At 44.5% G+C, this 15,575-nt stretch overlaps 1 protein-coding gene across 1 annotated transcript in view; it reads left to right on the top strand.

Annotated features, from left to right (window-relative positions):
• trim71 (tripartite motif containing 71, E3 ubiquitin protein ligase) overlaps window positions 1-14,630 on the top strand; it is a 27,008-nt gene extending 12,378 nt beyond the window's left edge. Inside the window, exons 3-7 of the mRNA XM_031853853.1 lie at window positions 2,897-3,031; window positions 7,341-7,583; window positions 7,699-8,196; window positions 9,143-9,283; window positions 9,499-14,630. Of these exons, the coding sequence (XP_031709713.1) occupies window positions 2,897-3,031; window positions 7,341-7,583; window positions 7,699-8,196; window positions 9,143-9,283; window positions 9,499-10,071 (1,590 nt within the window). The 3' untranslated portion in view covers window positions 10,072-14,630. The remainder of the gene's footprint in view (window positions 1-2,896; window positions 3,032-7,340; window positions 7,584-7,698; window positions 8,197-9,142; window positions 9,284-9,498) is intronic.
• Window positions 14,631-15,575: the final 945 nt, after the last annotated feature.

Consider the following 15,575-nt stretch of genomic DNA (forward strand, 5'->3'; position numbering starts at 1 on the left):
ATAAAGTGGAATCTACAGGCCTTCTTTTTTCAGTCACTTACTTATTCAATCACTCACCCCCCACACACCTCTTACTCTCACTCCAACACAAACACACACTGTCTTCAGTTACGTAATTATAGATTGGATGGCAGCTTCCTGTGACCCCTGTAGATTCCACTTTATACAACGACACATGCGCGAGTGAAGGAAGGAGGAGAGGTTTCAGTTACAGTTTCATAGCCTAGCTGTGACTTTTTCACCATTTGTGCTGAAGGGAGTGGTTTGAATTCAATTCAAACTATTTTAATAAGCAGTTAAATCAGTTCAGTTATTTATCAAACGGTTAGATATTGAGTCGACAGCCACTGTAGCTGCTCTGTGAGCTAAACTGAATGTCTGCACGCTAACAATGCTAACATGCTGATGTTTAGCAGGACATGTTCACCATCTAAAGACATGAACTCTGGACAAAGTGTGTGTGATCAGATCTGCACGTTTTCCCTTTCAAACGTGTAGCAGGCCGGACATGATGCGGACTACAACGTGGTCACGTAACCGGTTTGTAATTTGGTCATTTACACCTGGAGTCTCTTACATTCCTTTCAATTGTTTGACGATTTTGGCGTCTTTCCAGTCCTTCCAGTTACCTTTCTAAATGTCACATTTTTAAACTGGCGTCTCGGTCAATTTTGGACCTGATGTTAAAGGGAGCGATCAACAGTGATGGGTCACTCACACTAGAGTTGTCTAATGTGCCGTGTACTATCTCCTCAGCAGAGCTTGACCTTTGTGTGACTGGGTCACACTTTGTGTGGGTTGTTTCACTCTGGGTGTTCTTCAAGTTCCAAGATGTCAACGTCACAGATCTGCTCAGTTAAAAAGCCAGACGCCCGGCCACATGTAATAAAGATTAGAAAACACCAGGCACCACAGCACACAGGAGTCAAATCACCAAACAACTCCAATAACTTATTTAACGAAAAGCACCCGGATCTGTGCCGCTGAGTCATAAGCAGCACCGCCCACCATCTGGCAGTACATCACATGTTTGTCCATTTTGTCCCAGGTCACCATGGGGGATAAATGCTGACGCCACATAATATGTACACACACACACACCACACGCGCTCTTGTCCCCTGAGGTAGGAAATTTCCGCCCACTCCATACACATTATCTTCCCTGACCTCTGGCCTCCGGGGCTTGTGACCTCCCGGTTGGCCAGAGCTCCTTCTCTCTGCCGTCTGATTGGTCAGTTTGACCCTCTTTGTGTTCCAAGCTGTGCTCTTCTGGGAATGTTTTAGGTAAAGAGATCAGATGGAGATGGAGACCAAGAAGTGTGAAAAAGAGACTGTGCTAGAACAATAATGGAGAAAATCAAATGAATGGAACTACAGATTATTTTTAAAGGACTACATAAAGACAACTGGAGAGAGGCGGTGGCTTTATATTTTACCCTGCCTCCTTCCTCACTATGTATTGATAACACTCCCCTGATTCTTCCAGGATTGCCTCCCTGCTGTTCCCTCTCTGGGGGCCTGATTTATTTGACTCTTTAGCTGCCCACCTCAAATGGCCAGACGAAAGAGAAAAGAGCCCCGCTGCCGGGCTTTGTTCCTGCAGCGGTGCAGTGGGGGGTGGGTGGTATGCGTCTCAAGGGGGGAGGGGGTTGCAGATCATGACCTGTAGAGGTTTAGGTGACCTATGATCTCTGCGGCCGATATCACAAAGAAGGCCTTATCCCCCCTCCCCTTCGTCCCTGTGAGGTCCGGTTCAACCTGTGACCTTCCCGAAAATGCCAGAGGAAAAAGCCAGATAAAACACAGCAGGGGGGAGGGAGGGAGACAAAGAGAGAAATGGACATTTAGCCCAAATTGTGGGTTGTAAAAGCTCAAACCTTAAGTAAGCCATACAGTCGCTTTTCAGTGCCTGTAGGTATCAAGGCAATTAAGAAACTTGGTGTCCTCTTTCAATGTGCAGCTGGCCTGCTTATGTAACTCTATTCTGTGAGGCACCGGGTAAAAAGAGTATCTTCAGTACAGACAGTCTTAACTATTATATATGTGTGTATATATACATATATAACTTACCAAAAATCAGATCTTTGCATGTTGCTCTACAGGGCTGGGTATTGTTTTTTTTTATAATATAATGCCTGAGGATTGACACCAAAACAATATTTTTTTAAATACCTTACTTGAGGAAATCGAATCATATTTTAACCTTTTTTTTCCACATAACAAACGTGCCGAACTGCTCAGTGTTAGATAAAGAACTAAAATCAAATATAGTCTAAAGTCAGAATTGAATGACAACAGTGAACAATTAAGATAATTAAAGTTACTGTGAGGAGTTTAACTGGTAGTGAAACATCTCAATTTAACACTGATGCCTCTATAAGTAAACGAGTTCCTCGTAGTAGCTTTAAAATACAGATTTGCTTCAGATATTTTAACTAATCACTTCTATCAACACATTTCATAAGGTTCAACACTGCACAGCGCGAAAACTGCTTCAAATGTAGTGCTTATAAATGCCCGACTTCCAAACATCAGTACATGAGTAGTGGTTCAGCCCGGCAGGAAGTTGCTCCATTTTGTGCAGTTTGAAGTGACTTCCTATTCCTGACCCGTGTTTCCTTTTCCTCTCTAAATGAGACAGAAAAAGATCACAAACACTGAGCAGGTGTGGGAAGGAAGATGTCACCGTCGGTGTCCTTTTCCTGGTCCTCTGCATCCTGTTTCTGTGTCCCCTCTGAGTAATAAAACCGACAGCATTTAGACATTCCTGTCTGGTCATTTGGGACACTGCAGGGTGACATATAACCGTGCGTCGGGTATCTTTCTTCACTGTACACTGACGGGGTGTTTATGGTCACATCAGTGAGATCGCGTGCTTGTGTTTTTGTTTCCTCAGCTAAGCATGGAGAAGGTCCAGGCCATGGCAGAGCAGGTGGAGATCAAAGCCAAGGTGGTGCAGACGGAGGTGAAGGCCCTGGTGCTCCGACACAAGAAGGCGCTGGAGGAGAGGGAGTGTGAACTACTGTGGAAGGTGAGCTCCACCTTCATCTTCATCGGTGTCAAGTCCCACACCGGGCAGTGAACTGAATGCACTTGATGCAACTAATATCGTTATTGCGTATCTTCCTCACATCCTGCAGCCCTAAAAAATACCATACATTTACTATTCAAGATATGCAAAAAATACCATACATTTACTATTCAAGATATGCAAAAAATACCATACATTTACTATTCAAGATATACAAAAAATACCATACATTTACTATTCAAGATATGCAGACCATTACAAAAATCCACACAAAAGAAGACTCTGAATCCACGCTCATATTGCATTAGTTTAGCTCTGTATTTAAACTGAATCTCACGCTACATATGAGCAAACCTATTGTCCACAGGGAGAATAAGCGTGCATGCTTTCTACAGGACTGATTAATTTGTATTGTTAAAGCTAAACAAATCCGAGAAGCCAGTTGTTGAACTGGCAGTTTGGCCTGCAGCCTGCGCTTCAGGAATCCTCTGCAAGGGCCTCCCTGGTTTACGGTTACCCAGAGAGCCAGTGAAAGAAAGAGCCCCCTCATCCCTGAGGCCCCTCACCCCACCCGGCTATCCTTTAGTAATAAATGAGTAACCACATAAAAGAGGAGACTGTACTAGATGCGTGACATAGCTCTAATACACACGCACAATCTACATCCATAACATCTGAAACCAGATAATTAAATGTATATTCGTGCATTTATGTACAGATGTGTTGCTCAGGGTCTGACGGAACATAACCGATGATTTACCTCCAACACCCACCACTTCGACCAAACTCTCGTTTCTCCTCTCCTCCCGAGAGCCGGCTCGGTGACATTGTAAAAAGTGACCTGCGTCTTACTCCCTCAGATCTTACAGCTCTAGTGTGTGCAGGTCAGATTGTTCGTCAGACTTACCCGTGTTCCCCCGTTAATCCTTTTTTACACCACTGCAGGACTCACTCTTTATCCCCGACCTGATAGTCATTAGAGGCAACCGTAGCACCCCCCAACCTCCACACACACTGAGTTTCTGTCTTTCCTTTTGTTTCTTGCAAACTGACTGACACATGCTTTATGAGTGCAGATGCTTTGCCTGTACTCTCGTTGGAGTGTAGCTAAAGTGGTGACTTGAGAGAATGTAAATGTCGTTGACTATTGTTTGAAAGAAATGTCGTTGAGTATCCCAGTTGTACCCTCGGGCAGATGAAGGCTTGATGCAAAGCAGGACGGTGCTGACAGATTATAGTTTGGTGCTTGTAGAGCCGGTTGGAGGCGGTCTTACTGTTGGTTTACAACTTCTTTTGTGTGTGTGTGGTGGAGGGATGTATACCTGTTAAATAGGGCTGAAACAATTAGTCAGAAAAGCAATGAATTAGTCATTTACTTATTTATGTTTATCATGTTTGCTCACTGAGAAAGTTTGCTGTGGGCAGTTCTTGGTTTTGGCTCGACTCGAAACGTTTTCATTTTTACAGCGAAACCACTAAAATGTGTGACAATAAATATGTTGCAGTGTGACACAATCCTGGTTCATGTTTGATCAGCGCTGCCTCGTTTGACAGTTTGATCAGAGTTCTCAAGCTGTGACCGATAGCTGCGTTAGAGACTCCTCGGCTCTGATTGGTGTTTTGCAAATGCCATCAGGAGCAATAAAAAGGAGGCGGTGGAACCAGATTCTTTTCACAAATGATGAGTTTCATGTACTGCTATCAGGATATAGTGACAGCTTGAGCACATTGTAGTTACCAACTGCAGCTTTAACTCATTTGGCCTGTTGATCAAGCAGAACAAGTAGTTTGAAGAAGGCATGTTTGCCTCTGAGGAGTATTTTCAGACTGGAACTATCGATGAATCATTCCCCCCCCCCCCTAAAACAAAATCTAGAGTCCAGTGTGATCATGCCCCTTGTGCAATATAATTGTTTTTGGTCATTTCAGCACGTACAAGTTAAGCTGTACAACCGCTGAATCATACACAAAGTATTGGAAATGACTCCGCTAGTGCTCCCCGTACTGTGTGATGGCCGCCTGTGCTGACAGTGGCTCCAGGAAGCCGCTCCACAGTGACTCCTGTCTTGCTAGCAACGCGAGCTTTTAACTTATAAGAAGTCGTTTTGATCGAACGACATCAAAGTCTCTCTGGATTTTGCTCGGTGACTCTCTGTGAGACGCGTACCAACACTCCCAGTGAGTGGTTTCCACTGAGGGAGGAACTCAAACTAGATGTCATTAGGAAGCCTGACGTGTGTCTTTGTTCTCGTGACTATAAAGTGTAACTCGAGGGCTCACAGATGCAAATTGAAGTTCCACTTGTGCCAGGGATTAACAAAAGGACCCCTCACTTTAGGACTCTTTGTTTCTTTCATGGTTCCTCCCTTCTATCAGAAGTCCTTCTCACCATAGAGGCAGTCGGGCTATTGTGTTCTACTCTTTTTGTTAGGCGACGGTAAGTAAGAGCCCGATCCATGCCTCTCAGATTCTAGCGCCCTCTTTAAGGCTTTAATCTCACTGACTGCACTCACTCTAACTTTATCGGCTTCTCACGGTACCAGAAACGTGTCGTGGTTAAGTGACGGATAATACGATGAATAAATCAGTAATGCTATAGTATCTCTCTTCAGCTCTGTCAGCGCCAGACCAGGTATCTCTTTGACTAGTCTGCTCTGTCTGCAGCGGTGCACATTATCTTATTTTATTCTGTTGTTGTTCAAGAAGAAAGAAACTTAACACGCGTTAATAAATGATATCTGTGATGCAAAGTTGACTAAAAGAGCTTAGAGCTCATGAAATACAATAAGGATCGTAGTAATGATAACAATAATAATACTTTGTGTAGCACCTTCCATACAAGAAATGCATCATAAAGTGCTTAAAATAAAAAATAAATGAATAAACAGAATTAGAATAGAATGTCATAATTAATAGAAAACATTTTGTAAAATAAGACGAGATAAAAATAAGATGGAAGACATAGGATGCATGCCATGAGATGGAAAATAAAGCTAATAACTAAAAATGATAATATTTAAATCAGTACCCATATTTGCAGCATGTATACACATCAATAAACATCAGAAGGGTTCATTCCCTTCTACACAGTGGGGCAGATTTGAGTTTTAAAGATGAAATCTCACAATATTTCACCTTAAATTCAGTCTTTACCGATATCTAAAATTGTGCATAAATCTGTTTTTCAGCTGGAAAAGTAAATCCATATTCTCTGTGTTACATTCATGGAGTCCTTTTATTAAACGGAAATAAATGTGATGTTCGCCGCAGGAATCATTGATGCACTATTTCTCCTTCATGCCCGTCAACCTTAACATCAAATAACTTTTATATCTAAACTGTATGCAGCCAAACCAGCTGCTGCTTCTTCTTCTTCTTGCTTAATATGTGACAGACGTGGCTTTTCAACTCTTTGCTGCCATCCTGTGGGCCGTTTGCTGGTAAAAGTCTGTGGTGTGGAGGTACCAGGACACTCGTTTAATTCCACATTCAGTTTGACTTTTTTATGAGGTAATGAGGTAAAAAATACAAGTCAAAAAAAAGATGTAAATCTGGGTAACCATTGATGCCCGATCATAGTTTTAAATCCACCACAGAGTGCTCTTTGAAACCTTTTTTGTTGTTTTGTCGTGTTATTGTTTCTCTATATTGTTTATAGAGGTGAAGCCCCTCCCCTAACCCTACCTAGCATTGTGCCATGAACTACACACCTGATGTTCGTCAATGTAAAAGATAATTTTGCATGTCAGGAAAGTCACAGGTTGTTATTAGCCACGTGCATTTGTCTTGATGAGGCTACTCCAGCCAGCTGCAACCTTATTCAGGCTTTTGTAGTGAAATGATGAGGTGTACAGATAACTCCTCGTGACAACTTCACCAATCAGCCGTTCCTCGTTCACTTCTAAAGCGAGCGACGGGAGTAAATAGAAACGGGGCGTCTGATAGAAGTTCAGCTCAGAACGGCGCTGGTGGCCGGTTGGGACCTTCCAGTAGAAAACAATTAAACCGAACTGCAGCTGGCGTCGCATTCAGTGAGGACACGGTTACACCGTAAACTCATTAAGACTCAGCGAGTCTCATCCTCGAGAGAAACCTGATAAACGTCGGTGGCCACAGAGTGATGTTTCGTGGCCACGGGCCACAGTTAATGTTGACCCCTGACCTGTGCTGATTAAGCATATTTTACAACATAAAACATAAAAGTTATATGGTTGAATAAAGTGCCTCGGTCATGTGCTTTCTATTACGTTCGAACTATAAAATCCCCTCTGGTGGTGGTAAAACGTTCTGTGCTCTGGTCTCCTTCCAGGTGGAGAAGATCCGTAAGGTGAAGGCCAAGTCTCTGTACCTGCAGGTGGAGAAGCTGCACCAGAGTCTGACCAAGTTGGACAGCACCATCGCCGCCGTCAGCCAGGTGCTGGACGAGGGCCGCCACCTGGACGTGCTGCTAGCCAGGGAGCGAATGCTCACCCAAATGCACGAACTGAAGGCTCTGAGGGGCCTGCTGCAGGCGCAAGAGGACGACCGCTTCATGTTCACGCCTCCAGACCAGGTGGGTGCTTGGGACCCTGTAAATGCTGGATCATAAGTACGTTTGGATGGGTTTTAACGTGAAATCATTGCTATGTTTGCCGAGCCTGATGTTATATTATCGTGGTTCCCTACAGGCTCTGTACATAGCCGTCCAGTCCATGGGCCTCATCAGCAGCGGAGCCTTTGCCCCGGTCACCAAAGCCCACGGTGAGGGTCTAAAAACTGCTCTCCGCGGCAAGCCCGCCTCCTTCACCGTGATCGGATACGACCACGACGGCGAGCCACGACTCTCTGGCGGCGACGCGGTGTCCACGATAGTCATGTCAGTCCCGGATGGAAACCTGTCCGCAGCCGAGGTGACGGACCACCAGAACGGCTCCTACACCGTCGGCTACCTGCCCAAATGTGAGGGGGAGCACCTCGTGTCGGTGCTGGTGTGCAACCAGCACATCCAGGGCAGCCCCTTCAAGGTGACGGTGAAGTCGGGGCGGAGCTACGGCTCCCTGGGGAACCAGGTGTCGTCCTTCGGGTGCGAGGGGGAGGGAGACGGCCAGCTGTGTCGACCCTGGGGCATCAGCGTGGACAAGGAGGGATACGTGGTGGTGGCCGATCGCAGCAACAACCGCATACAGGTAGATCACCGTCACAAGTACGGGGAGTCGTCTGTCCCTATACCCTCACAGTAGTACATGCTGATTATATCCTGACAGTAGTACATGCTGATTATGTCACTGTACTGCATGTTTCTCACCTTTAAATGTTTGTATACATTTATTTTAGTGAACTGTTAAATGTAAAGTGAGAAAGTTTGCTCAGGCTGGTGGGCGGGGCTTGGCTTTGCTTTGATTGTTTTCAACATGGCGGATTTGGAGGGAGGGGGAGAGAGGAGGAGGGGGAGGGGGAGGTCTTCCCAAATCAAAAAAGGTCACAAACGTGAAACTAAACTCCTCGTCTCTGATTGTTGTTTTGGTTTCCAACAGTAGATTTTCCTGTCGGGATATTGTGACAGTTTGAGCAAATATGATAAAAAATCATTTATTTAGTAAAACCAACTGCAGCTTTAAATGTCAGTAACGCAAATGTAAAGAAGGAGATATAGAGCTCCCAAAGCGACTCTATCTCTTCTTCTTCTTCTTCTTCTTCTTCCTTTCTTTGTTCTCCCCTCAAAGTCTCGACTGAACTCCGATATCTGAACTGTAATTGTATTTAGAGTGGTCGTATACAGTTCATTTACTCACCAACTCCACACTGTTGATTTTTGTGTCGACATGTTTACATAGCAGAGAGTCTGCTTAGCAAACTTTGTGTTCGGATGTTGAAACACACACACACACACACACACCATCATTACTGTGATGTCTCATCACTAAAAGGTTGTTTCTCCGTATTTAGTAGAACAAATGGACTACATTTTAAGGGAAGGCCCTAAAAAACATACCGTTCACACGTGTTTAAGTGATTGTCATACGTGTGCTGTAGGTACATTAACGTGTTTGTAGAAGTCTGTAAAAACTACACGTGCAGGTTTAAAGAGAGAGCTTTACAGGATCGTTGGTTTCTTTTTCCTCCCCTCTTCAGATATTCAAGCCCTGCGGTGCCTTCCACCATAAGTTTGGCTCTCTGGGTTCTCGGCCGGGTCAGTTTGATCGTCCAGCGGGGGTTGCGTGTGACAGTCAGAGACGAATCATCGTGGCTGATAAGGACAATCACCGCGTGCAGGTATGAAAACCACACGCACATTTCTACGTACTCCTTCTGTATTATTGTTGAAATCCTGTCGTATTCACGTGTGGAATGCACGACAAAAAAACTGAAAAAGTGAGCTTAGTTAGCTTGTAAACACACACACACATAAACACATAGGTCCTCATGCGCACTCTCTCTGCTGCGGATGTAAACATGTTGGGCCCTAAGACATTTGCTTTGTCTGACAGGTGTTTACTTTTGAGGGCCAGTTCCTGCTGAAGTTTGGGGAGAAGGGTACCAAGAATGGGCAGTTCAACTATCCCTGGGACGTGGCCGTCAACTCTGAGGGTAAGATCCTGGTCTCGGACACCAGGAACCACCGCGTGCAGCTCTTCGGCCCCGACGGCTCTTTCCTCAACAAGTACGGCTTCGAGGGGGCCCTGTGGAAACACTTTGACTCTCCCAGAGGAGTGGCCTTTAACCACGAGGACCACCTGGTGGTGACCGACTTCAACAACCACAGGCTCCTGGTCATCCGGCCGGACTGCCAGTCGGCCCGCTTCCTGGGCTCTGAGGGCATCGGGAACGGGCAGTTTCTGCGGCCGCAGGGCGTCGCCGTGGACCAGGAGAACCGCATCATCGTGGCCGACTCCCGCAACCACCGGGTCCAAGTGTTCGAGCCCAACGGGAACTTCTTATGCAAATTCGGCGCACAGGGGAGTGGCTTCGGACAGATGGACCGCCCCTCCGGTGTGGCCGTGACGCCTGACGGAGTCATTGTGGTCGTTGATTTTGGAAATAATCGCATCCTCAAGTTCTAGCTTTTTCTTTTTTTGGCATTCTCTCCCTCCGTTTGCCCTTTTTGCAGTTTTCTTGAACAAGGAAATGGAGGCGAGAGAATGAATCAACAGACACAACAGGAGAGCTCAGAGAGGATTGAGAGCACGTTGAAGTGAAGGGAAATTAAAACTATTGATTTTTTGTTTTTTCATTTACATTGCTATATTCCCAATCAGATATCTGTGGTGTGTACGACAAAGGGGACCTCTAACACATTGATAATCAATAGATGAAGCCATGTTTCCCTTCCTCGGTCTCAGCTGCTCTGAATCCTCTCCGTGAGCTCTCCTTAGTTTTCCATCTCAGGGATTTTTTCACTTTTCTTGAAACCTTGTACCCTCTGCTCCACACCTACCTCATTTAGCTCTTTATGAATGTACTCATAGTCACTGAGCAGAGGTTTTAGTCCGTGAAGTTCTACAAAGAAGATGAAAAGCCTACCTCTATACTTTATTTAAAAGACAAAAAAAAAAGAAAAAAAGACTGTTGGTTGATATTTGCACAGGATTAAAGAAAATCTTGCTGTGCATTTTTTTTTTTTTTGAAATACGAGTTAAAGTGAACCTCCTGAATGTTGCTGAGACAACACTCAGACCGCTGTCGAGGCTGCATGATTTATTCTCACTAGAGGGCTTCGCTCACAGAGGAAACTAGGAGACACTTGTGTCCTTTTTCATGGTTTTTAGGCGAGTTAGTTTTTCCGCGTATGCATCGGCCCTTTGAAGAAGAGAGTGCGACCCCGATGCCGAATTAGATAAAATCAAAAGTATCTCAGGTCACGGTAGGACTGTTTCAAATGATCAGTGCTTTTCAGGCTCTCATTCGATAAACAAATCTCAGAAATGATCCTGAAAATAAGTCCTAGATAAGTAGTCCTGTAAGAAAAGACAACCCGTGTTGTTACTATGTCATAGATGCAAAGATAAAGTATGCAAGGAGAGCAGCGTCTCCTAAAGGGAGGACCCACCAAAGGATTTTGGTGTTGAATATTTCCCAGATCTGGATCTGTAAGCGATCCTCACGTAGATATTTAATCATTTTAATTGAGTGACACCTTTTTTGATGAGGCATGCTGTGTGACAAAAGCCTCACAAGTAGACACCTAAATTTGGCTGTCCAGAGGACATTAATGACATCAAGTTGAAGGCCTAACATTACAATCCTTTGGATTTTAGATGGTGGTTGAAAGCCACGCCCCTTTGGCTCCCAGGGCCAATGAGAGAGGCTGTGATGACAAAGCCCCGCCCTATTTATTGATGCTTGGAGTGAAGGAGACCGATTCCTCTAAAGACGGAGGTCTATAGACCAACTTCTGGAGTCAACCAAAGTTAGAATTTCTGCACAATGGCCAACTGTAGATTTGGCGATTTAAAGAAACTTAAATAATCATTGTTGCTGGGAAGTCTAAAGTTCATCAAACGCACGGAGTTGAGTTCATAGCACTGTCCGTGTTAGGCTAAGAAGAATAAAGTGTGCTTGGGTCACAGTTTATTGTGCTCTGACCTGTTTCATCTGCAGAGATGTTCACGTGTAGAGAACTGAAGATACCCGCACCAAAGAGCCCCCCCCCCCCCCACCTCAGCCCATCAAACGACGCCATTAGACGACCCGTAGGCCTTTGTTTCCCAATTTAATTACCATAGACACGACTAACGCTCTGTGGGGTTTTAAACCTCCCCTTTGCCCCTTTTTGTTCAATCTGTGTCCCACTGGAAGCACTCGACAATTATGGTTCTGTCAGCTACTTCCTTCGCCTAGGACCTGTGAAACGATTCACCGACGGGCCCTCGCCTCTGAGGAGAGATCCCGTCTGCACACGATCAGGATTCACGTCGTCGTATCTCAAGATGTCTCGTACCTCAGCGGTCGTTTTACCTCATCTCCTGAATACCTTGAGTATGTCACTCATAGCTACTGTGCATTTGAACGTTCAAATACCTCAACTTGTTACACATTCTGAATACCTCATTTTTACTCTTTTTATTTAAGCATACCTTGTCGGATATTTATGCATTAATATACCTCGTTCTTTGAATCGTCTTGTGTTACAGTACATGTCCCATAGCTCGAGGACCAAAGATCATGGTACTGTCTGGAGTGGAAGTAACGTTTGTTTTTTACTGTGGTCATCGCTTCATCTCGCAGCTTTTTGGTTTGTTGAATCTACTGTAAAGTGTCTGGTAAACTCTGCCTTTTATCGTCAAGAAACCAAAACATTTCAGATGAAAGCATTGTGCCAAAAAAAATGATCTGTGAGAGTTTTGTGCCAAACAGGGTTGGCATCAGGGCCGCGCTGTTGTAGACGACACATGTCACTGGACCATTATATCACGGCTCTCTGTCTCTCTGTCTCTCTCTCTCTCTCTCTCTCTCTCTCTCTCTCTCTCTCTGGTTGATGCACTTAAGAGGGCTGGGCCCAATTTATCTTAACCTCATAATGATGATGAACAAGCAAAATTCCACTTGTACTTTGCAACTGTGTGCAAAGGGTGAGGGCAAGAGAGGATGTGGCCTCTTCTAAAGAGATAAAAACTTCACGAATCCGCCTTCTCAATGCACAAGAATTACCTCCTTGATTTCAGCACAAAGTTACCGATGTTTCATTTGTTGATGTTGGCTATTGGCAGACCTCGAGACGCAACCATTCTGCGGCAGGTTTAAACAAAACGCACCGTAGGGATCACGCCCGATGCGTGACAGCAGTGTGGTTTACTATTACAGTGGAGCTATTGGCACATTGATGGCGACCCAACACCTAGTTTCACCAATAAGATTGTCTTTTGCTTTTCAGTATTACTCTGAAACGTTTCATCCATGTTGCATCTGTTTTTTTGTTGATTATTAAAATTGCAGAATTCTATCTTTAAGATCCGTAGGTCTTCACTCTTAAAGAGGAAACGAAATGTGTTTTTTTTTTTTTTTTTTTTTTTTTTTTTAATTTTTGTTGCATGCTTTAAAAAGTCCTTTGTATTATATTGACGTCTCTCAGATAGGTGTTGAGAAAAAACTCAGATGGGGTGGGTCGCGGTCGTTTGGGATGGTTTTACCAAAATATTTACCCAAAGGTGCGTGTGCGTGCGTGTGCGTGTGTGTGTGTGTGTGTGTTAGGATTGCGTCGGATTGGGATTAACCGTTGACCTTTGCGATTGTATTTCCTGTTCTCGAGAGGCTCAACCTGTTCAGCCAGCCAACGCCTCGACTCCTGACAAACAGCGGCAGATCTTGTCAGATACAAGCTGGTGTGCCCCTCTATCATTGGTGCTTAATTTACTTAATCTCCCTCTAGTGTACGTAATGTGGGAAGCCACATTAACATATAGTTTAGGAGGCTCTGAAAGCTTCCTATTGAGTAGATTGACCTTCCCAACTAGTCCGTGAGGTGGTGATGTTATGTTTGATCTAGCAATGGGAACTCCCCAGCTGTCGTGTGAGGAGCAGCGATGTGTCTCCAGCACAGACCGGTAATCGGCTTCCTCCCCCATCTTTATAAGAAACCAGGGAGTGCGGTGACGGTTGACAGCACTCCTGCTCGCTGGGTTGTTTTTTTATTGCTGACCTCTCACGGCTTTAAGAGAGAAAAGCAAAGCTGCGCCAGGTGACGCGTGCAAGGTCGTAGGTCGTTTTTAAGGATCGTGTACTCTAAAGACGGAAAGACAAAAATAAGAAAAAGGTTGGAAAATTTAGAAGGAAAAAAAAAAAAACTCAGGTAGTTCTCAGCAGCCCTGCCCTGCAGGTGTCTCATTGAAACGTGTCTCGTAGTGATGATGTAGTGTTCCCCCCCCTCTTAGTACTAGTCAAATTATTTTGTGTGCCCATTTACTTATTATAAAACAAATTATTTCTAAATCTGAAACAATAATGCTTTCGATTAGTTTCCCCTAATTAAAAAAAAAATAAAAATTTTTGTTGCCAATTTTAGTTTTCTTTTACAAATAAAAAGTACAAATACTTCACACCACTTGATGTCCATTGGCCCTTTTAGAATGTATTTTGTGAAGAAAAGGGTTCAATGGCATCATGTTGACGTTCAGTCGCTGCAACCAGCTGCCGGCAGCAGCATGACGAGACACAACACACTCCGTTTTATCTCTGGACATTTTGGTGCTAGATGTTCCACACCAGCAACACTTTGAGTATGAGGTGGAATCATGTGGTTGTAGTGGAACACGCTGCACCGCGCTCCTTTTCTAAACCAGCTTTAACGTCGGCCTTTCCCCGGGTGTTTTGGGGCCCGACAGTCCAGCTCGTCCCATCCTCTTTTTGTTTGTGTTGTGTCCTGTTCCCCCGGCGGCCGGTTGTGTGCGGAGTGGATATTGTGTTTGTGCGCTGCATCTGTTGTTGTTTTAAGCAGAAATCCACTGAATGTATCCTCTGAACAGTCCAGGAGGCAGGGCGAGCCAGTGTGGCAGAGGAGACTATAATATATTGGCCACCTGCTGCTCTCTCTGTACTCTGTGGACTTTAAGCATTTCCTATGCAGTTTCTTTTTTTTTTTTTTTGGCTTACACTTCAATAAAGTTGTATTTCTTTGACTTCAAAACCTGTGACTCGTTCTTTGCTCTTTAAACTGCACCAACACTAAAGTCTAGATGACAGAATATCTCACTGAAGGTTTTCAATGATGAAGTACACCGCGTCTTCACAGTACACCGCGTCTTCACAGTACACTGCGTCTTCACAGTACACCGCGTCTTCACAGTACACCGCGTCTTCACAGTACACAGCGTCTTCACAGTACACAGCGTCTTCACAGTACACCGCGTCTTCACAGTACACCGCGTCTTCACAGCGTCTTCACAGCACACAGCGTCTTCACAGTACACAGCGTCTTCACAGCGTCTTCACAGTACACCGCGTCTTCACAGTACACCGCGTCTTCACACCGCGTCTTCACAGTACACCGCGTCTTCACAGTACACCGCGTCTTCACAGTACACCGCGTCTTCACAGTACACAGCGTCTTCACAGTACACAGCGTCTTCACAGTACACCGCGTCTTCACAGTACACAGCGTCTTCACCGCGTCTTCACAGTACACCGCGTCTTCACAGTACACCGCGTCTTCACAGCGTCTTCACAGTACACCGCGTCTTCACAGTACACCGCGTCTTCACAGTACACCGCGTCTTCACAGTACACAGCGTCTTCACAGTACACCACAGTACCCAGCGTCTTCACAGTACACAGCGTCTTCACAGTACACAGCGTCTTAACCATTTAACAAGATATAACCATCAGTTGCCACTTAAAAATTGACATCGAAATTTATAGATAAAATATAAGATATAATAAAATTATAGATTGTTTGCAAAATTCAGAAAGCCTAAAAATATCTGATCCATAATGTTTATAGATGTTTACAATTGATTTCTTAAAGGTTTACAACTAGAATAACTTAGTATTAATGCTATAATGTATGTTATTCTAATTAGTAAACATGATCATTTCATTGTTTGTGAACAGTAAAATAACTATTAACCGTAGT

The sequence above is a fragment of the Anarrhichthys ocellatus genome, unplaced genomic scaffold (assembly GCF_004355925.1).
Source record: "Anarrhichthys ocellatus isolate YVR2014 unplaced genomic scaffold, GSC_Weel_1.0 scaffold14, whole genome shotgun sequence".
Lineage (NCBI taxonomy): Eukaryota > Metazoa > Chordata > Actinopteri > Perciformes > Anarhichadidae > Anarrhichthys > Anarrhichthys ocellatus.